Genomic DNA, 25770 nt, shown 5'->3' with positions numbered 1-25770 from the left:
ATCTTCAACGTTAGAACTGTGTGTGTTTTCTTTTTGGTATTCGCGGGTGGCACTGTTCAATTTTCATCGGTGAGGCCGGGCAGAGCGTGCACAGACACACACACAGAGGCACACGGGGGAATGAATTACTTCCAACGGCAATACTTATTACCTCATTCCGCAGAGGACTGGTCGCTGACCGGTCTCGATATCTGCAAAGTGCAAATGCATAGATTCCTGCGACATGTTCGCGGCGAAGCTATCGTTACGATTTACTTGCCAATGAAGCCAGACCGGAGAAGGTTGGACCGTTTTCTCCCGATGGTGTCCTCCAACAATGGAAGGACCGTTTCCGTTGCCAAGAAGCTGGCCAGGCTAAAGAGGAGAGCTGGCCCCCGCGCTGGAAACAATGGACAGATCCCCGGGGCGCCGCGCCGCGCGCGATCAACCGAGCCAAAAACGAACGCGCGCGCGGGTCTCGCTAACAGAACCGTCTCGCGATTCGCGGATCAAGACGAAACCGGGGCGCGAATACGGAGACGAGACGAGGAGAGAAAAAAGCGGGAAAAACGGAGGGGAACCAGTTCGCCGTTCACCATTCCAACCGGGTTCCTGGCAACGGAACACGAAAGAACGCGTTGAAAGCGCGGCGAGCAGACGCGTGTATTGAAACTGGACGCTGCCCAAAAACGGTACCAACAAGCCTCGAGTACTGAAACTGGAGCCACCCCGGCCGATGCATCGCGTTGCACTAAGCGTTTTATCTAGAAGCCATGTCCTCTCGCAAAAATATCTACGTTCATATCGTCTCAAAACCAAAATCAGAAAAAGAAAACAGAAACGTAAAAGTAAACGTGGGAGGATGCAAGAAGCAATGACATGATGACGCCTACGTGTGCCTACGTGATCGGTGACCTACTGAATCTCTGCGCCCAGAACTACCGTCGCCGTCGTCGTCGTCGTTGTCGTCGTCGTTTTCGCGCGCATCCGGGCCCGCTGCCGTTTCTTGCTCGCGATCCCGATCCCCGACGAGAAACGACAAACTGCCGACTACACGATCCCGAAACGTTCAGACCAGACCGAAACCGTTTCTTTGCGTGCCGCGTCTTACGCTGGAACCAGCTTCTGCTGGATGATGAGGGAGCTAAGAGGGTGAGACTCAGCGACTGAGACCAACCGGGAACTGATCCTGGAGGAAGTTAGGGGACGAGGAAGATGGCACAGGCCTGAGAAAGTTGCGAGATTTTAATGAGCCTTCTGTGTGTGAATTTTGCAGATTATTGTTAAAGATCGTATAGAGCGGAGGTTTAATATTGTTTCTAGTGAGTTGTTTGACGGTGAGAAGGATTTACTAGAAGGATTGATATATTAGCACCTTCGATGAACGAAACTATGCTTGCCATGAAATTCTAGAAATATTTGCCACGAGACTTTCATGTTTAAATAGCAAAGAGCACGACTTTTTATTTGAACTGTGGTGAAACAGTCTCAGTAACATTTCGAATGATTTGATAATCGGATCCGACACTTGCCGACTTCCCTCTGAATCCCTCTGGTAAATGTTAGGCACGAAGGGCAGCTGATTCAATATAGAATCGATTTAGAGCACTGTGCGGTTTTAAACATGATTGCAAAAGAGGAGAATTCTCGCACCTTCTAAAGGCTGCACGAGCACTTGAATCTCTGTATCTGGAGACGAGACGTATACATTCAACACTAAATGATAAAATTGAGTCGTTTTACACAAGACATTCCGTAGATCCTAATAAAATTGATTTACTTAATAGATTGTAGCAAAATTTTGTAAAAAAATGGTGTCGGTCATGTATTACCGAAGTGACAGTCAAAGAACAAACTGCGAAGATTGTGGGCGTTACATGGGGGTAGTAGCGAATGCGTTAAATATAAACAAATTCAGCAACGTGAGAGCTATTTTGAAGTATGATGTGGTGACAATTCAGTGAGTCTAATAAAGGGCAAATGAGTAATTGATCTTTCGTTTTCTGTGAAATTGCACACCCAATTTCCGAATGAAGTTTATCGAGGATTCTTTCGCTGACAGCGCAGAGTTCGTTCCAGCGAACACGCATTAATAGGGACTGGCTAGAGGACATACACAGCAAACGTTTCGTCGTTTCTCGTCGTGAACGATGGCGTACGGTAGCGCCGTCATTAAATCGTCGCTCGCAAGGCAACGCGGCTGAACAAAAAACGCTGTCGTTTCTTTGATGGCGGCCGTTCATGCTTCTTTTAGCGAGACGCTCGCACCGATCTGACGGGCGAGAATCGTTTCAACTCGAACCAAATTCGCAAGGTGGTCTCTCTACGGGGATGTACGCGGATTCGCAACGCGATCTGGTCTACGCGCGGTTATGCTAATTTCGTTAGCTGGTTAACCTAGCGGTGAGAGGATGCAAGACTTGTGACTGCGTGATTCGTGAGAGAGGAGAGAAAATATAAGTTGTAATGGCCGTACCGCTTATAATTTGACGGCATATTATGAAACCTAAAAAATAAATAACAGAGCACACGATTACAAAATGAAACCAACGGGGAACGACTGGTCGGCGCCAGCCCAGCGGTGTTGATTATGTTCCTTTCACATCGAATCCGAATTTTTAGACGATTCCGGACGATCGTCCGTAACTCGGAAACAAAATCGATAACGATGCGTAAAAGGACGCGCTCCCGACAAAATTGTGATGAATCGTCTCCAACGAGGGATGTCAATTACTTGGATCAAACGGTTTTTCCGAAATTTTTGGCCGGACGCGCTGTGCTCCACCAAATTTCGATACTTTTCCATTTCGTTCAGCCCTTAATTTTTGTATGGTCTCTTTGGAAATAGATGCTGAAAGGAACACCGAAAAATGTTATTTTCGTTTTTATTTACAGTCTCAGATTTTCGAGAAATAGAACTAGACTTTAGGATTAGTGGGTTGTTCGGACTGTTTTTGATCATTTACGACTGTGAAGATATTAAAAGAATTCAAGGATATTGTTACACTATATTGAATTTCGTAAAATTGTTATGAAGGAGTACATATACTTCCTAAATTATTCTACAAATTTTTCGCAGAGTTCGTTCGTTATTTGTGAGATGGTAAATGTATATAAAAAATAATGGTGACTATTTTCAGGGCCAGAGCAAATTCTGTGAATGGAGCACACGCCAGGCTAAAAACCCGTAGAAATCGGTAAGTTTGAGGTCCCTCGAAAGACAACGAGGCAGGACGGCCGGTGAACGAAAAACTCGGCTCCTCGACGATGGATTTCTTAATGTAACCAGTGAAACCCTTCCGGAGAATCTTGTTAAGCGATATTGAAGGTTATTAAATTGCTGGACGCCTTTGCCGGGGGCCGGCACTCGGACTCGGGATGTATCAATTATTCGCGTTTCTCGCGCGCGTGGAACAAAAGCGAGAGAGAACAGAAAAGAACGAAAGAAAGGTAGGGGTTCAGGGGTTGTTGGCGGTGTTGGTGGTGGCGGTGGTGGTGGTGGTGGTGGTGAAAAAAAGAGAATCGGTCAGCTGGCACACGCAGATTGAGGCCAGATGGATTAATGAAGCACGCGGTCGTTCCGAATCGTTTCTACAGATTCTCGACGTCGAACGACAAACCCGACCTCGAAGCGCGACGACATACACTCTTCCTCTCCTTCTCACTCTCTCTGTCTCTTTCTCTCTTTCACACGTTTCTCACGTCCCTCTCTCTTCCCCTGCCTCTCGTTCGTTCTCTCTTTCTCGCACAGGGCTGCAAAACGACTCGCGTCGATTTCACGCGACGAACGAGACGCTCGATGAAAAATTTAAAGCGAGCTGGGGGGCACGGGGCAGCACGAGAGGGGGGTTTTCGCGAAGGAGGCGGGTCCCGCGCGGAAGTTTCGACCGTGCGATCCGCAACTTTCCCTCTGGATTCGAGATTCGAGGCTGTGTCGTGCAATTTTCAACGAGCTCGGCAACTTTCAGATATTATTATTATTCGAGCACCCTCGAAACCGAAGAGGGTCGGAGATAAGGCGATTGATTACAAATGAAAGCGAGCGGCCGGCGAGAACGCGCGCGGCTGCTGTCTCTCTTCTCTCTCTCCCTTCCTTCCTTCCCGACAGATCCTCTTTCTCTCTCACTTTCTTTCTCTCTCTCTCTCTCTCTCTCTCTCTCTCTCTCTCTCTCTGTCTTTCTCCGCTCTCTATTCTCCGGCCGGCAATCGCATTACTTTTCTAGGGAGAAGCGACTAGAAACCCTCTCGAAAGGCGAAGCTTGAATTCAGAGCATCATCCGCGGAATAAATTTACAAAGGTTCGACCAATTAGACCTGGAAATGGTAACCGAAGTGGCGGGGGGACGACGAGAAGAGACGACCGGGACGCTGTGCAGGAGGATCCCCCTCGTCTTCGGCGGTCCCTGTGTTCCCTGCGTTGTCGGGTAACGACGGTGGTATCCCGGTGCACCTTGCATCCTCTCGCCCGCTATCGTCGCCCCTCTGCATTCGAGTCACGAGTAATCCAGATGCATCGGGACACCGTGATCGCGCCGAACACCTCTTTCTCCTCCTTGTTGCTCTTCCCTCTTCGTGCCCTGAACACCGACCAGACAGAGAGAAGACTCCGCGATCCTTTGCGCGGCACAATGACCGACCGATTTCGCCTGATTATTACGAAGCCACTCGCGTATACAAGGAACAAGGATCGTCGCACTGGATCAGCGATCGCGAGACTCCGTGTCCGATGGATCGGACCACGGATCGATTCCTCGAATTTCAAGCCAGTCGATTAACCCGTCACGAGAACGTGACCGACACGACGCGACGGCCTCGTGGCCCACAACCGATCCGAAAACGGATCCACCGGGGGACTGTCGCGGAATTCGAAGGAATTTCACGAACTGCACGAACTGCACGATTCGCGCGCACCGGGAACGGAGTCCAGCACGACCGCGAACGATAAAAACTTTATTAACCGATGCACTCGTGCCGGATTTGTTTAGACAGGCGCTCCGACGCGGTAACCGCCGTTCGTGGCCGTTCCATTCGCTTCTCTTCTCTTTGTTCCTTTTACTTTTTTTCTCTCGTTTTGCACTATCCCCTTCCACCGGTCACGCAGAGAGCCGTTCCCGAACCCCGGTCACTCTTTACCGGCGTTCTCTCTCACTGGTTTTTATCTTTCTTGTTTTTTGTTTTCATCCGCGACGCGGAAAATAAAGTATCAGAAGGCTCGGGCGGGAAGCACTTTGCACTCACAAATAACGATCGGACGTCATCGTTGGAATATTAATATGGATACGGGTTCAGGGGCTGGCTTCCGCAGCCAGCGGTGGTTGCAGGCCAACTGGCATGTCAATTGGCTTGTTGCCCAGTTTTATAACTTGGCTCTCGGCCTCCTCTCTTCTCCTCTCCCCTATCTCCTCTTTCTCTCTCGCGGGCTCTTCGTCCCCTTCTCGCTCTCTAATTCTCTTTCCCAACCGCCACTCCGTTATTCTCCACCCTTGTCGACGTTGCTCTCTCGCTCTCTCTCTCTTTCTCTGTCTCTCTCTCTCTCTCTCTCTCTCTCTTTCTCTCTTTCGCGACGCTGTGATCATCGACTACCTTACGTCACGGTAACGTCGCCTTCCGTGCGGAAGACAAAAAGCCCGACCACCTTTTTGCAATCTTCGACGCTCGTGAGCCAGCGATCGGCTTCGACCGAGCACGAGTAATTAAAAGAGCCGATGTCTCCGCTCAAATTGCCCGAAATAAACGCCCGCAGCCCTTCGTTGGGGAAATCGGGAAGCATCCGGGGAAAAAGTAAACCACGCTGCTCCAACCGAGATTCATTGTCTGATCTGTTGTGGTATAATCTACTGAAACACCGAGTACAATTTTCTACATGTACTCTAAAGACGATGAAACCTTGAGGATCCAGAAGAAAGACGATCGAAAGTCGGAATAGATAAGAAATAAGAATAAGAAAGATCGAAGACAATCAATAATTTTATTCGAATGGAGTTTCTCAATCTATAATATTTGGTCAACGATGTGCAGACTCCAGCAAGTTCGAAGTAAATGTTTGAACCGTTCCACAGAGGAAGACAGAAAAAGCCAAGGCGAATATTCCTGGCGCTTATGCTTGATAAATGATGGTAAAATCTACTGAGGCGCGAGGTGTGGAATGTCTTCAGCTACCAGAATCGCAAAGTGATGGAAGTCTGCCGACCCAGGCGGGAATGGATCCTTTTGCGAGGCCAGAATAAATGTTTAGGTCGATTCTGAAGAGAAATAAGAAAGAGCCGGGAGAAAAATGCGACGATATTTTTCCAACAAATATTCTTATGAGTCTGCCTGGCTTGTAACAATGTGTGCTTTCTACTGTCTAGAAAGTGACGGCATGACGAAACTTTACGATCCGAGACTAAAAAAAGTTCATTTGTACGGTCTGGATTAACATTTACATTCTTTACCAAAGAAAGGAAGAGAAATCTGAGGAATAAGATTGTATCAGTGATTTTATGTCCGTCTGCCCGTGACGGTAAAATCTACTGGAGTTCGAGATGGATACTGTTTTCAACCTACAGAGTGCCAAGATGTCGAAACTTTGCGATCCTTAGCTAAAGAAACCCCGTTTTAATGAAGTTTGAATTAACATTTGAACCTTTTCACTCGGAAGAAAGAGAAATCTAAGAAGAATGAACTATATGCTTGAAACAGAGTTTCTTGGTTGTCCGATCAGTGACAGTCCTGAAGTTCAATGTAGACAGCCTAGAAAGTGAAAAACTGATGACACTTTGAGGTCCAAGAAGGGAAAGAAGGGAAAAGAAACCCAGGTCATATGATTTCAAAGTATTATTTGGACCTCTTCGTAGGCAAAGAAAAGAAATTTAAGAGTAGGGGCCAACGATATGAAACAGTGATTTTTAGTCCCCTTCTTTAATCAGTGACATAATCCACTGAAGTTCACCGCGGCTCCGTGTCCCGCGTCTAAAAACCAGCAAGCTGACGAAACTTTGAGGTCCAAGACGAAAGAGAGAGGGCTGGCGATGAAGGATTAAGTGTCAACGGAGACAGGCAAGTGGTCAAGTCGCAAGCCACGGGACCGGATCACCGGTTCCATGCAAACAGCTGAGCCGATGAGCGACGCGGGTCGGTCGATCGATCGCGCACGGGCCATCCGCGACCCTTGGCTATAAGGTAACGCTCGTGCCTCCTCAATGAGGCGGAATTGAATCAATGATGCAAGGAAGACGCATGGAGAAACATTTCGTTGGAACGAAATTTGGGTTGGAATCCTCGGGATAATCACAAACAACGTCACGTGTCGCGTCGCGTCGACCCCCAGTTGTTATTGACGATTAAGACCGCGTCGCACGCTACCAAGAGAGAGAGAGAGAGAGAGAGAGAGAGAGAGAGAGAGAGAGAGAGAGAGAGAACGCGAGTACCATTACGACAACAGTTACGATGTCGGTTACGGGCCCTGTAAACGGGATCTTAAGCCGAGAATAGTAACGCGGCCAGATTAGTGACACGAGTCCCATTGGCCAAGGACACCGGTACGCTGCACCCGCGGTTTAAGCACCATTAATTCCGGAGGAACGGCAACCGTGAACCTTGCACGACACAGCTTCGCACTTCCACGACAAATTCTTCGGCCCGACCCGGCCCGCCACTGCCACGTGGACCGCCGGGTAATTCCCGAGTGCCACGTGTGGACCGGGAGGCACGCTAACGATCCGTAAGTCTGCGACCGTATCTTCCGTCTCGACTAACAGACTGTCATCAAGCAGTATGTCATAAGACCAAATTTTTCCACTCGCTGAATCTTTAGAAACAGAAGCTATAAAATTTAAAGAACGATTGTGTCATTCTTAAAAGAAGTCTCAGAGGTCAATGATTATGCACATAATTTTGCAAATCCTCTAGGCTTATGGTTGGTACTTCTAGGGCTACATTGCTTCTTCATTCAGATCAATAACAAGTAAACTGCAGATTTTATGCACTCGTAAGGAGTAGGTCAAGTCGAATAAAATGCAAACCTTAATGATGGTTCAATAAATGTATCATCATATCTGTGTCGTCATAATCATAATAATAAGTTTCCGATTTCTAAATAACCGAAAAACATCTCTCAAAGACTCGCAAGCTAGTACCCTTGGCAAAATGGGGGCTATCAGGCGACGCGTAGTGAACGGGATCGCGAGTTATCGGTCTCAGACTTACGTTTCATAGCGAGCGTAACACCATTTGCTTCTCGCTATCCAGAATGGGGTTGCAACCGGGCGCGGCGTCGCGTACTTGAAGGCGAAAGACGAAGCGGATCTCGTTAGCCGTGTTCGTCGGCCTGGGACGTTCTTTGTCCGTAGGGGATATTTGCGGCGCATCGGCCGCGAAAATAGCACGCTCTCCAACCGGAGCAATCTATATACCCGTATATCGTTCGGCTTTTGGGGGCGTGTGGTCGAGGGGGTGGTTACAAAGGGTAGAAACGGGGGGAGGGGGTCGGCGAAGGAAAGGGAGAACAGAAGGGGAGGGAGAGAGGTTGTTAGATGGAACGGAACGCGACGTAGAGAGATTTCGAAGGATGGCTCTTACCTGGAGGAACTGCCGACACTGCTTATACTGGTACCGTCAGCTGTTCTCCTTTGATCCCTGGAGACGTCGCAGTCGGAAGTGTCGGAGTCGCTGAGCCGCGACGTCGTCGACGGTGGACTGCGATGCCGGTCCGCCACCGTTATCACCGCGTCATCGGGCTCCTGATAGTATCTGTGTAACGCGAAATTTAGATCTCTCACGCTACCGCTCATCTCTAGCCTTAGGAGAAAAAGAATCGGCCGATCGGATTCAGCTGTGTTCATCGGTTTCGCGCAGATCCCGAGGAGATCCCTGAGATTGAGAATCCATTGGGAATCGCGTGTCGACGGATTCCTTCTCCCCAAGCCTAATCGTTCGAGAACGACTTGTCGCCTACGCTCTAGCCTCTCTCTCTCTCACTCTCTCTCGCTCTCTCTCTCACTCTCTCTCTTTCTCGTACTCTCTCATACTCTCTCTTACACACACATTCACTCACTCTCTCTATCTCTCTAACTCTTTTTCTCTTCCTTTCTCTCTCTCCGTGTCATTCTTTCTTTCTCCTTTCTCTCTGAAAGCTCTAGGCGAGTCCGCAACTTCAGCGTTCATTCAGGCGGCTAACAAGCGCAGAGAGTGTTCGTCAATCACCAATCCTTCTAAATTCTCATTCTAGGTTGCTTCGACAGGCAGACATGATTTGCATAACAGCGACCGTGTTTTCTCATACCAAAGCCATGAAGAAATGAAGAAACACCCTAATCTACGCCCCATCGCCGGCAGCCACATACCCATGTACATGCCAGTGCTCCCCGTGGTTGATCAGCGGGAGCCATTCCAACTCCTCGTCTAGTCTGGCGGATCCTAATTCTAAGACAGCTTCGCCGAGGAAGTCGTTCGTCTCGTAGTTACGGTAGTCCCAGACGGTGATCTCCAATGCTCGTTTCCTCAGGTCCGTACTCCTGATCCCGTTGTAGACGAACGTTTGGTCCCACCGAGGGTCGTTCGTGTTCGCCACCGTTATCGTTCGTCTCTTCGACTTCTCGCTGCCGGGCAAAAAATGCAATAAATATTAATTACGCAACTGTGTTGTTTATGTTTACCGTAAAATTGCGGTGATGAGATTCGTTCAAATTCAGAAATATCTATTGAATAATTTTTCTAGAATTTGGAGATAAAATCTCGATGACCGACGCTATCGATTAAATCAGAACAGGATCAGATTTTTCAGAGCCGACAAATCGAGATCCCTCCTTAGCGTTGCGAATGCAACGATAACCTTTCGCGATCGATGCCGACCATTAAGCGGAGAGTATTCGTCAGGGAGAGGAGGGCGACGGCAAATAAAACTGGGAGCTAGCGACGAGATTGTTGGCAGCCTGGCCAAACTCGACGGCTATCTCTTGGCTCGCGAACGGCTCTTCGGGAAATGATTAATCTTAAGGGAAGACAGGTTTAACTTCGACATCGTCGCGGCCGGGATCTCTTACGGGCGACTAGCGCTTCGTTGTATAATACATGTGTATACAGGAGCGTCTCCGTACGAACTTCCGTTTCGTCGCGTCGCGTTGACGGCCTCGGTCTCGTCTCTGGCGATTCAAATTGATACGGCGCGACGAAACACCGAGAAAATTCTTGGCGCTCGATGCTCATAAAACCCGTGGGCGGAACGGGTTATCGATTACGCGGTGAGTCACTGGATTTTATTTTTAAAGAACCAGGGGTTTGCGGAATTTATTGGAATCCTTTCGATGGAGAAGGTTCGAAGTCGGAAACTTGACGTTTGTGACGTTTGTTGTACGCTCTGTTACTTTAGATCGGCTCGTGTGACGGGATTGAAAGAGAAGCTTGAATTCGACCTGCGAATTTAAATTTAGCTATGTCTGTAAGGTATACTTTGGTTACACATATGATGCAGTGATAGTTTCTTTTTAAAACATTCTGACATACGTATCGAGATTGATAATAATTAGACTGCGGATTTTAATGGAAAATGAAAACTGTTCGTCTTAATTGCAAGAATCAAGGGTCCAGTAGAAATTTTGTTTTCATTCACGTGAGAGTCGTACAAATGTTTATAAACAATAGCGCAGAATTTTCTGGTACGCTCTGACGTACTCTTAACGGAGAAATCGAACACTTCGTATACGTCGCGTTTCATTTCAGAACCCATCTTGGAAGAAATAAGGTTCTCCGGATAGTTATTAGATTGGTAGGAAATAAATGACCGATCAAATTGAGTTGGCGCGTTAAAATTCAACTATAATTTCCACGCGTCGATCAATATAAAATATGTTATAGTTTGTACATCCTTCCTGTCGAGTTTACATCATTTCTACAATTTGATCTTTGCAAGCCCTTAAAAAAATAAAATTACTGGTGTATTAAAAAAAAATCTGAAACTGCGAGAATCATAGAAGAATGTATCTTTCAATAATATGTAAAAAATTCCAAGTAAAAGGAATCGAATTAGTGAATGAAAAACTTATCAGAATAAAATGAAGGTTTTGCCGAGATTTGGTCACTCACCTCTTGTCCGGAAGCAGATAGATCTTGGCATACGGGTTCCTGGGCTGTCCGCTGTTCTTGGGCATGAGCCCGACAGCACAGATTAGGGTGACGATCACCTGCAGCGCGACAGGATCATAGCCCACCTTCACCTGAAGGCTTCCGCCGACATTCGCGTTTCCGGTTGGGTGTCTAAGGTGTCTGGCTCTCCCCTGGCTGTGGAGATCCGGCGAGCCGGGCGAGGTCACTAAAACCGAAGGTTTCTCGCGCCTCGCGTCGTATAACTCTGCAAGTGATCGTTCAGTGCCGGATAGACTTTAGACTCTCTTGGGTAATTTGCGGGTCTTCGAACAGTTATGTGTGTATGTGTCTGTACGTTTGTGTGTGTTTGTGAGCTACGTGAAAAAAGTGGGACTTGTGCCGTGACACGACGATCGGTGCTCGTCGCAGGGGTACACATCGGGGACACAGTTGCCAAAACGAACGGATCGAACTCGATTAATTACGGGGTCCAACAGCTTTCGATCAAGATTCTCGGGAGTCAAAAAAGCTTGCGGGGTACACGAGGCTAGCCTGGAGAAGTATCAGAGATTCGTAGGGGAAAGTCTTGTTTCTGGGGTAGCTGGCTGCGACGGTGGTTGATTATGATTTTACGGTTCACAGCGATTCGGAGGTATAAGAAAATGGCCCACAGAAACAATGTATTGCACCCATTAAAAATTAGACCTAATCTAGAATTGAATGTTAATCATATTTCAATATTCACGGATGTAAATTTGGCTGTTAAGCCTACATTACTAGATGCGAAAGGAGGCACTAATGGGATTCTATGTAACCGTCGAATCGCTGTAAGACTCCCTGGAACACGTCACTTCCCCTCGCCACAAGGCGTAGCAGAATTTGCGGGCCGACACATCCATTCCTCAGGAGATATGACAATTCACGTGCGGGGGTGCTCCCGGGCTGCTCGAAGTCGAAATAACGCGGCCCCCGGGGACGCATCGGGTAGATGCAGCTAGATTAACGTAGATGCATTCGAAACTTCGCGGTTGCCGCCTCGTGCGACGACGCTTGAGTGCACCGGCGCCGGGTACGCGCCGGATATTCCCGTCGTTTACACCCTGAGGACGCTGATTCATTATATAATATACGCTGGAGTATTTAATAGAGACCACACATTAAATAAGAAATGTTCATTCTAGCTGCTTGTACGTTTAGGATTGCAGTATAGTATTCATTGACCGTTATCATCGTTGTACTACAGTAAACCCCCGTATATATATATGTTATACATGTATTTTGCGTGGCTGTATATGTACAAAACATGTATTTAACCACCCTCCTTCGCAACCCCACGTTAAACTGTTCCAGCGACCTTTTCTTTTTATTTCGACCCATTTCATTCGTTAATCCTTATCGTTAAACACCGAGAATTATCGTAGTATTCGAAAATATTTATAAAAGCAAATTAATATTGTAGAAAAATCGACCCTGCTTTCACCCTATCGCCCCGAGTTGCTAAATAATCCTAGCAAATTTTATTGCTGTTGATCTTGTTATTTTAAGTGCTTGTCATTTTTATAGCTCTGTAAAATATTCATAGATTTAAGCTACTCCTTTTTCGCCATCTAGCTCCGCACGACTATTTCTCACTTGTTAATCCTGTTTTCGTAAATACCCCCAATTCTCAAAGCTCTGCAAAACTTTTGCACACACTAGACACTATCCCAAATGTTCCTAACACTTTAAAAAGGCCCACAGAATAAAAATAATTTCGATTATTTAAACGAAACTGCAGAGCTAATTTTACACCCTACAAATCATAAATAAATATATCACGTCAAACAGCAGTTCTTAAAAATGTACAAAGAATCGTGTCACCCACATATGGCCTACGCGGCAGTGAACGAGCCTAATGCATAAACCCGCGCATATAGCAGACGCACTGTTTTCTCTAGGATCATCGCCGTTGGCAAGATAATGGTAGTACGTCAGCGCGAGTGTTACAGTGACGCAGATCGTGACGCGCGATGATAATGGAACAGCCTAAGCGAGAAGAAGGGGGTCGTTCTTTCAAAATGACGCAGAAAGTACAGGATATTCGAGTGCTTGGTCCTTTCGAACGAGGGGGGGGGAGTAAAGATACGAGAGAGACGACACAGAATAGCAATTACAGAGGAAAGAAATACCAGGAAACGTTCAGTACAGAGATCCACTTGTCTCAAGTTGTTGCTCCCATAAAAACTATGCTCGTAATACGGCGGTGTTTTAGCAGGGGGTGCATTGGCGCTACTCTCTACGCTCTACATGGTAACATCGACGGTATACACAAAGCGGGGACAACAAAATTAGTAATCTCAGCGTTGGATCGACCGCTATCGTCGCTGTCCAACGCTAACCATAACTCCTGTATATATATATTATATATCACCATCTCCCGAGACTCTCGAGAGAATCGTACAACAAAAGGTCTAGGTGATCAGAGACAGTAACAAGGGAGAGAGTGGTGAAACATCGATTACTGGGGTTCGAGATTTAAAGAAAATTTGAGGCCTACCCCATAGGATACATTTCTTAAGACCTGGAATGCGAAAAAGCATATAATCTGTGACAATATAGCGTCGCTTTCAGTCGGCTTAACGTTACTTAAGTCTACGCGAGCGAAATCGAACGTGGGAACTCTAGGAAAACGTTGATCGATATAATGTACTATACTCGATCTCGACACACGCGTCTCCTTTGTAGAACAATGTGGTTAGGCTCTAAAGTTCTCTATTCTACGCAACACTACGGCCACGACGACGATATTACGACAGCTTTGTCGAACGGCGACAAACTCGCACCGCCGCCGTTCGACAACCAGTCGTCGACAAACTACAATATACTTCGCAGCAACGTCCCATAGCATTTGCCCTAAGGGTGGTCTATAGTTCCGGCTGAACTCCGCGCGGGAACAGAGACTACGGCCACCAGACTACGATCGGTTTCTAGACGCGAGTGGCGTTTACGCTTACGCTGCCCAGGAACGGTTTCGAATCTTTTGATCCCTTAATACATAAGGGCCGAATGACAGCGCTTTCTTGCGGAGACAGACGAATCAGGATTTCAATCGCATACTTCGCGTGATACGCGCGTTCTTCGTCCACGAAAAGAAGGCACAGAGAAACTTTTACTGTGGAACTAAAATAAGAACCAAAACTTCATGCCAATTTCGTGTTAAAACGGAATCGGGGACGAACTTTTGCACTAGAGTGTTTGTACTAAGAGTGGGGTCTTGGAGATGTCACTCTCTCAAATTTCATACCATATTTTCGTGAACGAAGAAAGCACACGTACGAGACACACATTTCATTCCCGTGTAGTTCGTACGCGTGAAGGTACCCCGCGACATGTGAATCGCGATCCGTGCGTCTCTGTGTGAAAGGGCTGTAACAGGGACAAGAATAGAGGACAGGGATGAAGAGGGAACGGCCGTGAACAAATCCTGTGAAGGTGGTAAGACGTGGGAGGAGTGGACGGGGGAACAAGGGGCGGAGAACCTGGAAAAAGGGAGTACTGAAACGGGGGTTGAAAGGGGTTGTTCGAAGCGAGTAGCACATAGTTACCTTTGTGGTGAGGCTGCTGAGGCCCGGGTATCGTCTCCGGGTGCTTCTGATGCCATTGGGTCTGCCCCGCCATGCGTCGCGGCGCTACCTGCGTCGGGCCCGGGGGCATCGTCGCCGGCCCCGTCGACGACAAGTTCCGCGAAACTACCAGTTCCACTTGAGGCTCCTGCCTCGACTCCGCGATGATGTCGTAAACTTCTTGGAAGCTCTTGCCCTGAAGGGACCTCCCGTTCCACTTGATCACCTCGTCACCTGAAATCGTCGAGTGCCCGGTCGGTTCCTATTGGATCGCCTCGGGAGGAGGGTGTGCGACGGACCAACGGGAGGATTTATTTACTCCGGGATCTCTCTCTTTGTGGCGGGGGTACGAGGTGGGATAGGGGGCTCTCGTTCCTTCCTCGCTTTTGTGGATCGAGGGAGAATCCTGACGCGGTGATTCTCGCGACCGGTGATCCGGGAGTGTTTGCGGACGACCGAATTGGCCCGCGCTACTGCTCCAAGGGTTGTATCCTTTTTTAGAGCGGGGTGGGTGTCCTTTCGTACGATCCGGCGTAAACTGTTCTCTGAGAAGTTGGGAGGAAGGATGACTAGGTTTCAGAACTGTGGCACAGCATGGAGAGCGATCAAGCTTCCAATCAAGACTTGATATAGGTCTGCGTTCTGAATGGGGGAATCCTGAAATATTTTAGAACTATAGAATGAACCACATTTGCTGCTTAGAGAAATACTTCCTTAAAAGAAACCGTCGAATAAATTATCTTCTCCTTTTATACCCGCTGCATCAAGTAGAATCCTCCCCTAAGTTAGCAAATGTGGTTCGTTCCACTAGCTCAGCTATACTGACCATCAAAAGGTTCTATCTGTAATACTTAACCCAGATCAGCTCCTTCCTAGCCATTTGTATTCTTTCTCTTGAACTTTGCGAAGCTGGATAGACGTTTCATCGAATTATCAGACACCACGGAATATACAAGAATTTGAAAGGGAAGGGTGTGTACTCTTACAGATCCTTGCCCAAGAAAGGGGACTAACGAGAGTGGATAAATAAAAAGATGTACAAAGATTTCCATGATAGAAATCTTTGAATATATATTGTCACTTTGTACATATGTTCAACCTTCACTCCTCAGCCACATGGCTGTCAAAGGGTTCATCCCCTAACGCTACAGTATCCAAGACACCTGAATAGGTTTTCCAAGGGCACTCCGAAGATGGAGAAGGGTTATCAGGGTTCAAGGTAGAAGCGTCGAAGATGTCTAATTAGAGAGAGAGAGACCGATTCCACGAATAGGACCCGGAGTCTGGAGAGGGTGTACGGGTTGCGGAAGGTGATTCGTAAGGGCGTCGAGTTAAATTTATCGTCTTACCGGGTCTCAGTTGACCTTCTATGTCTGCCGTGCTACCCTTCTTGACCTTCTCGATGACTGCGCCCATAGAGCCATCGTCGAGCAGCTTCCCGCCGACGACTTTCAGCCCGAGTATATTACTGCTTCCCGATCCGGGCTGCTTTCGCAACACCATGTGGCCAATGATCTTCTGGCCATCTCTGCTCACTTGCCAGGATAACGGATGCTACGAAGCGCGGAGAGAATGGATTTTGTTTTTTTCTCGTTCTTTCTGTCTTTCTTTCGTTTTGTTTTTTTTTCGACATCAGAGCGTCGCGTTTAGTGAGAGATGATCAAAAAAGGGGGACGGGTGGACAAGGGGTGTCGAGTAAACGCGGTGTGGTCGACGCTCGACGCTTGGAAACCGAGCCGTTTCGATAGACTAGCGTCTCGAAAACGGCGATCGGCTTCGGAACGTCGCACGCAGCAGGATCGATCGCAATGGAATGTGGCTCGTGAGTAGACATTGATGACTTCGAAGCTGACATCCCTGGAAGAGCGTCCTGCGCTGGCCTCGCAGGTCATACACTAGGTCACAGATCTCTTCGCGAATGTTTATAATTATCTGACCGAAAGTAAAACTTCAGTAAATTCACGCGTGTCAGTGACGTAGCAGTTCTGTATCTGTGCCATTCGTAATGTATCAGTAAAATAAATTCGGAACTGCGCAGAACGTGTATGGAGTCGGTGTGCGAGAGCCTGAAAGTGTCGGGTCGAGAATTTTATTCGGGATCGGGACGAATTCTCTAAAATTTCGTGATTCTCTTCCGTACCCGACCCAACCATCGGGTACCCGACATTTTCGTATTCTCGCACACCTCCAGTATGAACACGTTCATTATCAACGAAAGGAACTGATACGTCACTGATATCTGTAAATCGATGTTGAAACAATGATTTTTGAATTTATTTAGAAACCGTGCGAAGAAACATGTGAACAGTTGTGTAGGACGCTTAATGTTTGATGTCCAGTCGCAGGACACTTTTCCCGCGGAGAATTCTGACGAAGAGAGAGAGCTGAAGAGAGTTGATGGTATCCCAGATGGTGTGATGAGCGTGACGGAGGGTGTTCGAACGATTTCCAGGCTCAATTGACTATAACATAACAGTGAATCGTGACCGACCATGAGTATAAAATCGTGGACAAACCCTGAGGACAGGAAATCCAGGTTCGAGCACCCTGAACGTGGAAAGCGTTCGCCGCTACGTGAATAGCTACGAGTTCTAGTGGGTGGAATTATGGTAAAACGATCAAGCACGACAACGGGGTAGAAAGCTGTGTTACAGAGACTAAACGCGTGTCGTCTACGAACATATTATGAAACACTTGCTATAGTCCATGCACTACGACCGCATGCATCGAACGTGTATACACGAGCAGAAAAGCGAGCAATCGAAAAAAGTCCCATCGAACGCCCAATGTCCGAGGTCTCCGTGGTTTCAGGCATGCGACAGCCGCGTGATCACAGTCAGCTTGCGTAGAGAGACAAAAAAAAGACCGTGGAAGTGAAGTTTTCTCTGTCGAACAGCGACTCGATCTTGGTGGATCTACTTTAGGGAGAGGGGTCGCCTCCTTCCGGTATCCCAGTCGATCGTAGGTCGATCTGAGCGAGTCATTTCGGTAGCATACACCGGCAATCACAGGTGTGATCTGCGTGGAACACGATCTTGGGCGATGGCCTATTACATAATTCCCTTTGCGTTCTGGCGTTTTATCGCTTGCAATACCATTAACGCGCCCCTTCCCCGCGCGGTACTGTCTTCTAAGTTCATTGTACAGTAATGCCTCGATACCAGGAGAAATTATATTAATTATATTAATAACAAATGTTAATTGCAGACCTCTCTCACATCTATCGAGACATTACTGTAATCGACTGTCGAACGGTAGTTTTTTCTCGATTTGTTATAATCGAGCAATTCTTCCCGCTTCCATTCCTCAGACGGGATAGTTGTAATTAAATATTTCCCTAACGAAGTGAAATACGTGTCCGAAGTTCCGGGCACTAATTCGCGTTAAATTCGCGGCGCAAGTAGCCGCCAGAAATGTCTGTTCTCCGTTTTCTCTCGAACTCTCGGGCGCTCGAAGTGCTGCTCATAATTCCCAACTGCGACCCCCGTTTTTTCGATTCTTTATCCTTCTTTTTTCTCCCCGACGCGGTGCACTGGTTGTTTCGCGCAAACTCAACGGGACCGTTCACTTCGAGACGCTGTTCTTTCCCTCCTCCTCTTTTCCTTTTTTTAGTTTAAGATGGTTTCTCGAGCGCAGCCAATTACATCCGCTGCTGGTTTCCGGGGCGGCGCTGAAGTCGCGGATTTATCGAAAGACACCGCGAAACCGATCGACGGGGGTTAACGAGGTCGTCGAGAACTCCGCCGCTTCGGATATCCTTTGGCCGTGTTCCAATTCGATTAATTATGAAACAGGTACGCCTCTCCCGGCTACCTGGCATCCTTTCGGCCCTTTTAATTGGACGTTTCGGATCGACAGTGCCTCACGGAATCGCCCCCCGTCCCCGAGGACCGGTAATTGTCACGCGGACGCGTGAAAATCAGCCCCGATTCGCCTCGTGCGGCGACGAGAGAATTAAAAAGTGCTATAACACTGGTCGTCGTCCATAAAAATTCCTCGAAAATTAAGCAACCTATTTAATGTTCAGAAATGTCATAACAGTTGCCTTTGTAAACCTCGGTTGGCGAACTCGTGTCTCAAAGAATACAATTTTTAAAATCGGTATTTAATTTGACTGTACTTATTAGGCATAAAAATTTATCTTGCAAATGGTTTATGTATATTTGGTAAAATTTAATAATTGATATCCACATTAAGGGTTGAATCTAGGAAGATATAAACATTTCAAGATCGTTACAAAATTATTTCATTCAATGTATTATATAAAACATCATATAAAAATAACAAAATTGTTAAAACGTCTTATAACTCTGCACACCAGGTAGGTAACGCTTAAAAATGTTCTTTGCTCCCTTCCACAGTGCCTTTGTCAATCGCCCTATCAAACTATGCAACAAAGCCAAGAATCTACCGTCAGCGCATAATTACAGAACCGTCACGCGGCGTTCGTTCGACACTGTAGATCTCGCACGCGTGACCGAAAGAATACACGGTTCAATTTCCTGGGATCGCGTGTTCATTATTCTCGATCGCTGCGGCGAAATTTTAGCTCCCCTTGACTGATCGTCCGTCAATGGAAAACTTTCCCGCTGAATCACTCGAGTTCCTTTTTCTCTCCCTCTCTTTCAATCTCTCTCTCTCTCTCTCTCTCTCTCTCTCTCTCTCTCTCTCTCTCTCTCTCTCTCTCTCTCTCTCTCTGGTTGTTCGTCCGGGTGGAAAGAAAATTACGGTTAATCGCGACGATCCACCCCCCCCGGCCATCCCCGGAAGAGGGTCGATCTTGATTTCGTCGGAGGAGTACATAAGACGATCCGTCGGCAGATAAATTGCTCGATTGCCGTCCGTTTACTCGGACCGAATTTAATCTTGCTTATTTGCCTCGCATAATTGGAACACGGCCTGCCTGCCTGCCAGCCCGGTCTGCTCTCTATCCACCCCCGAGAGAGGGCCACCCACACCCGCGTTAAACCCCCGAAGCTTCCTGTCTTCCTCCCATTTATCGAACGATGATCCGTGTAGAATCGCGGGTGCACGCGATTTCGAGAGCCCGGGAGCAGCCGCTCTCTCTCTCACTCTCTCTCTCTCCGGCGCAAATCGTTCATTCCTGTTGCGGGAGAAAACGATCTCCGGCGAGGATCAAGACGCAAGGTAATTCTAGAAACTAAAGGAGAACGATCGAGAGATATTTTCAGCCTCGGCAAGGGACTCGGAAACTCGGTCAGCCGGTGTGCCGATCGAGTTACAGACCGAGTTTCTTCGCGCGAACGCTCGCGTGGAGCGCGCGCCGAAGTTGTCTTTCGTTTGTATTAGCCCCCGGCTCGGCAGAAGAATTGTGTAATTAAAAGTTTCGTTCCGAAGAGAGTGAGAGAGAGAGGACGAGAGAAAGAGAAGAAGTCGGGGGTGGATGGTGGAAAAGAAGACTAGGATGTATGAACTCTCTGCCCGGATAAAATGCAGAGTGTCCAGCGCGAACTCGAAGCGCGCCGAAGCCGTCGTCGCCGGGCTCGTAAACTTTTCGACGGGTTTTATTGTCCAAGTTGAGGCTAAAGTGTCTCACAGATCTTTCGAAACCGGAAATAACGACCATTGACTGCCGAGGAGGGCCATGAATTTTCACGACGGCACTCCGCTGGGACGTTCCCGCGGAAGCGAGTATTCTCCGCTATCGAAACCTCGCAGCTCTCGAGTATCGTTCTCCTTCGTTCTTCGAGATGCAATCTGCAACCGCTTTTTCGCTTTGCCGGACCCGTTAATTCTTAGCTGGAATTAAGTGTCAGCTTACTGACACTTACCACTGACTTCAATGAAACAAACAGAAACTTCTTCTCTTAATAAATTTCATAGACAGAAAATACAACAGTATGATACATGCAACAGTAAGTTTGAATTTCTGATGCTCGTACAGTCTCGTGTTTCGCCTCCTCATTTTTATCGCAAACATATAAAATGATTCGTATACATAAGAAAAATATAGTCTTATAGACAGATGCAATTTTTTATCAACTATCAATAGCTGAGAAATTAGTTTAACCCACTAATCAGAGAGACTTTTATCTGATCAAAGCGTAAAAACGGTCATAAGAAGCATTTTGCATCTCCAGAGTCCTGCCTTAATTTTTGTAGACTTCGCAGGACTCGGGAACGAACGATTAGTCCGAAAAGCTGGTGCGCTGGTTCGTCGATTAGGCGAGTTTATAGCACGCAGATAGCTGTACCGGTTCCGTTTGAGCGGTTTCACAAGCACGACAGACAGAAAAGAAAAGGGCTCGCGAAAGAATGGGGCTTGGCTTGGGCCGCGGATCGAAATTCGAAGCCGATTTACGAGGTCGTATAATAACAATAACGGATAATCGAACGGTGGTTGGGCATCGGCCATTCCGACGCCAGCAAATTGACAAATATACCCGGGGCCGAGGAGGTTATCGGAAAACTGACGTCCGAATGGAGGCTGCCCGCCCGGAAGAACAATGACGACCGATGATGCCCGGCCGTACCGCCAACGGGCTCCGTTTTCACGCGATGATCATGAATGTTCCCTCTTCGGTTACGAAACCGTCCTGTTCGCCGTGATTTTTCGACTGACTCGGTTCTCTGCCTCCATTGGTAGAGCGCGATCGCCCCTGACGCTTGCGTTTATCTCTGCATCTTGCATTCCGCTGCTATTTTCCACTCTATAAATTAATTTTAGCATTTCAAGCTTCCTACAGGCATTCATTTATTCATTCTATTTATTCATTTATTTCTGGTGTTCTTTGCATTAGGTTGTTAGCATTTTTGCTCAAGAGCAAGCAGAAAATTTAAAAATTAACAAATAGTCCCGGAAGTTAGTTTGAATTTATCTTAAACATTAATTTTTCTTAACAGATTCTCTTTTTCATGTTCCTTTAAAGGCCAGTAGAAAATCAACAGATTGACAGTACGTCCGAGAAGTCATTCTGGGCTTCACTGTGTCCTAAAAATTTTGAGTCTCGCATGTTCATCCCGAGCATTTTAATAAATCATTCTGAAATTCGCGAGACTCCAGACGAAGAGCAGTACGGTTCGAACGCGAACGTTTGCGCTCTACCAGACGAAGGCAGGCAAAGTAAAATATTTATCGGCCGTAACGATAAATCTCTTTGGATCGCGGAGGTTCCGGTTTGGAGACGCTTGTCCGGCCATTCCGTCCGGCCGGCGGAGTAATAGTCGCGCTGTGGAAGAAATACATTCCCAATTAACGCCGGGCGCTCGCAATTCCGGCCCGGAAATATCGTTTCGGAATTTGTCGGTTGTGAAACTGGCCGGTCAAGTGAGCGTCGCCGTCAAAGCTTGATTAAACGCGTGATTGCAGCCGTTCCTCCCCGCGACTGTAGCCCCGTTTTTGGTTTAATAACGTGGAACGATACATTGTCCCGGGTCGGCCGGCGCGAGATGTATCGTGTGGTGAATGAACAGTGGTGATGTGAGTGGTGAGGGGATGATGAGAGAGTCGTGTGCCTCCTCGTGCGAGCTCCACCCTTGCGGCAGAAACGATTTTACTGACGGTTTTACCTAACAAAGAAAGGTTTTACCTAAAGACCCCAAAAAGACAGGTGCGCGACGCAAAGTGTCCAAGAACCGAGTGGTGATCGTCGAAAGCTATGAATGAGACGAATGAATGAAGAGAGACGAGGATTTATGCGAGGATTGATGATCGATCGCGAGTCCATGACGCTGGATAGCCAGTCGAATTGTGAATACGAGTGATAGAGACACGGGTGATCCGTGAAGAAAAGCCATATGGTGGCCTGTTAAAGCCTATGGTGTCCAAGTCCCGGGAACCCTGTCGGATGGTGAGAGACAAGACTCAAGACTCATGCGAAAGGTGCGATCATCTATTCGGGTGGCCAGGGACGTTCGCGTTCCCTTCTGCTCGCCCGAGGCGGCGCGGCGCGGCGCGGCCTGGCGGAGCAAAAACGGTATACACAATCACAGTAACAACAACAACAGTAACAACGCAACAGGACCACGGCGACAACGCGAGTGGTCCGCTAGAGAAAAAGACGGGACCAAGCACGAAAGCCGTCAAGCTCGAAGTTCGGGGGTAAATCGAGCAAAAGAGGTATCTTGGTCACAAAGTTCGACAAGTGTCGCTGGCGACAAAAGAGACAGGCGATGATCGGAACGAGACAGGCCTCCCTGAAACTTCGGCTCACCTGGCATTTGACGCGCGTCGAGGTGCATGTTAACCCTTTCGTTGCGCCTCCAAGACAGACCAAGTGGAATCGTTGTAGGCTTCTACTGTGTCTATTCGTCTAAACTACTCTAAACCGAAAGATGCGACTCGTCCGAAATGATTGAATCAGTAAACTGAAATGATTCGAGAGCACCAGGCTGGTGGCGAGGCTCGAAGCAACGAAAGGGTCAAGTCGAAAACTTGCTAAAGAAACTCTACTCTAGGTTGCATAAACCATCAGGCACTAACAAGGCCAAGGATAGTCCTCTCTCCCTCACTTTTGTCCTTTCTCTCTCTCACAGACACTCTCGCTCTCTCACTCTCCACTAAAGCTCTATGAGTAAGCAAGGATCGAGGAAGAGTAGACCGTAGTATTCCACTTTGGACGACAGAGATCCGCCACGGTTTAGCGCCTGAAAAATTCGGCTGAGCGCGACGCGAACAGAGAGTGCAAGCGTGACAAAGAAAAGCGTGTCGTTATTCGGTCATACATATACAATATACAATAGTAGAACACCGGAATCGATCATCTTGCTCAGAGAGAGACCCCTTTTACTCGATCCACCATGTGTCTGTTATATCCTCCTAAAGGTACTCTAATCGAAGCGACTGCCTGGCCTGGCCGAGAACCACACCGCCCTCTACCCCGCATGTGCGTGCGACCGACTCCCAAAAAAAGCATCGACGACGGCCGCGCGTACCTTGGGCAGGTCGCCCCTGTTGCTGTCTTCACTGCTCGTGAAGGTGCTAGAGGTGTCTATCCCGGAGTCTTTGGTCGCGCTGTCTTGGCTACCCTGTCGATCGGCCTCCCAGGACCACTCCTCGTGAGGGCCGCCGACATTGGTCCCACCGTCAAATCGCACTGTCTTTTTCCCCCTCCTCTCCGTGAACCTGGTGGACACGCCACATACACAGAGATGCGGGACGAGCTACTCTATGTGCCTGTGTGTATGTGTTCCTGTTTTGTTTTATTTTTTGGCTAGAGTAAAGTGTTATTGTTCGTGGGTGTCTGCGTAGCCGTGCGCAAGGCCGTTCCTTGAGATCGTGGTCGATTTCAGTCCCGAGGTTGCCAGTGGAATGACGAGTCCGAGTCAGCGTCGTCGTTCATGATCGTCGTCTGTCCCTCTCACGAGGCTCGACACCGAGAAGAGGATCACGCGAAGAAGAAGCGATCGATCCGATTCAAGATTCAGCATCCTGGGTGTCGCCAGAGACCGGCAATCCCGGGACGACGCGAAATCCGAATCGCGGAAAAGGAAGAATCGTAATCGTAGAGAAAACGAAGTGTTCCGCGGGTAGACGAGAGAAGTGAAAATTGAGTGATGAAACGAACTGAAAAGACAAGACACGGTTTTGCCAATTTCTTTTTTTTTTCTTTTGCACACGCACCTCCTACTGTCGCCGCGCCACTCGTCGCCGCTCCTTCGGAAACTCCGTCTGACGAGCGTGCTCTCCTCTTTTCGCGGCTCTCGCGGTGGATGATGACCGTTATATTCGATGGTCATCGCGCCCGTGTTGTGGTGCCCGTTGTGGGGTCCGTTGTGCCTACGTCCACCGCCGGACGTTGACATCGGACCTCCCGTATGGTAGTAGTACCCCTTCCCTACAGTAGATCCAAAACGTTTTGTTTCTGTTTTCTTTTTCGTATTTCTTTTTCGTATTTCTCTCGTATCTTTCGCTATCGTATGTCTCGGTTCCCTTTCATTTTCCCCTCTGATTTTCTCTTGTTTCCTCTTTCCTCTCGCTTTCTCTCCCTCTCACTCTTACCTCTACGACCTATCTAGACCGAGGCAACCTTAACGCCGGTACAGTAATCACCTTCCCGCCCGTGATTCTTTCCGACACTCTTCTCTTATAGCTACGCCCGCATCCTCGTTCGATACGAAATTCACAAGCTTTACAACCTGACGTTTCACCGAGATTCTGCCCCCAAGACTCGCTTCCTGATGTCTGCTGCTAGGTATACAGCATCCCTAACGGCCACAGTTTACTCATCTGAACCCTGACATTCATAGAAGCCCGCCGTCGGTCGACGAAGTCTACGTGCACCTGATGAACAAGTATTTTAAGAGAAGACGCGAATTTTTCACGTTTTATGGACGTTCAGAGATTTGTGTAATCCGACGCAACCAGGAAAAATGCAGGGATAACATGTATTATAGTTGTTTACTCGAAAATGCTGGTAAATCGAAGACAGAAAATATTGAAAATCTAGTGCACAGTCCGAGACATAAAAATTCTACTATCGTAATAGAACGTTTTGTTAATTTTAATATATTCGAATTGACTGTTCGCAGATTTTCATACGTTGCTGCCTATAGTCGTGAACTATGTCGTTACTAGGCATTAATTAAGAGGTTTTATTAATTTTAATGTATTCAAGGTGGTCTATAGATTTTTACACACTTCCACCTACACTTTTCGATTGCCATTTACTGTATCCCTTTTGTATATACATAAGATGTATCGTTATTATATTGTTAGTATAATCAAAATAATAGGATGTTTTGTACATTTCAATATATCGAACGTTTGTGGATGTTCATACATTTTGCCTGCGCCTCTTGATTGACGTTTATTGTCCCCGTTGTGCGCATTCACAGAATTGAATTGTTGCTATCAGTATCATTGTAGTAACAGGATGTTTTATACATTTTCATGTATACACTGTAACTATTTGCAGAGGTTCGTACATGTTGATTCTCATTAGCATCACTGTGGGAATAAAATATTTTATACATTCTAACATATACGAGGCAGTTGTTCGTACATTTTCAAACATTTCTGGCTTCGTTTTACATGCACACTCTCAGAGACAAACACAAAAAGAAATCATTTCTCCAGAATCTGTCTGACTACAGCAAGTCACAAAATGTGCAAAACGTCGGATTCTTCTCCCGAAATATTTGCAATGCGAGGGTGTACGAGTCTTTC

General features: G+C 47.5%; 1 protein-coding gene across 29 annotated transcripts in view; it reads right to left on the bottom strand.

Annotated features, from left to right (window-relative positions):
• Nucleotides 1-25770, bottom strand: part of Rim (Rab3 interacting molecule) — a 96978-nt gene that overhangs the window by 29016 nt on the left and 42192 nt on the right. For 17 of the 29 annotated variants that reach the window (XM_076426586.1, XM_076426590.1, XM_076426593.1 and 14 more), the window contains 9 exons: nucleotides 24226-24439; nucleotides 23538-23727; nucleotides 15992-16196; nucleotides 14625-14876; nucleotides 13577-13624; nucleotides 11041-11305; nucleotides 9303-9557; nucleotides 8539-8709; nucleotides 2456-2485 (listed from right to left, as the gene is read on the bottom strand). In XM_076426586.1, the coding sequence (XP_076282701.1) occupies nucleotides 2456-2485; nucleotides 8539-8709; nucleotides 9303-9557; nucleotides 11041-11305; nucleotides 13577-13624; nucleotides 14625-14876; nucleotides 15992-16196; nucleotides 23538-23727; nucleotides 24226-24439 (1630 nt within the window). The remainder of the gene's footprint in view (nucleotides 1-2455; nucleotides 2486-8538; nucleotides 8710-9302; nucleotides 9558-11040; nucleotides 11306-13576; nucleotides 13625-14624; nucleotides 14877-15991; nucleotides 16197-23537; nucleotides 23728-24225; nucleotides 24440-25770) is intronic. The other 12 variants (XM_076426598.1, XM_076426607.1, XM_076426614.1 and 9 more) reach the window with 7 other exon arrangements.

This window comes from Lasioglossum baleicum, chromosome 6 (genome assembly GCF_051020765.1).
Source record: "Lasioglossum baleicum chromosome 6, iyLasBale1, whole genome shotgun sequence".
Classification (NCBI taxonomy): Eukaryota; Metazoa; Arthropoda; class Insecta; order Hymenoptera; family Halictidae; genus Lasioglossum; species Lasioglossum baleicum.
This window is presented reverse-complemented; position numbering and strand designations above follow the sequence as displayed.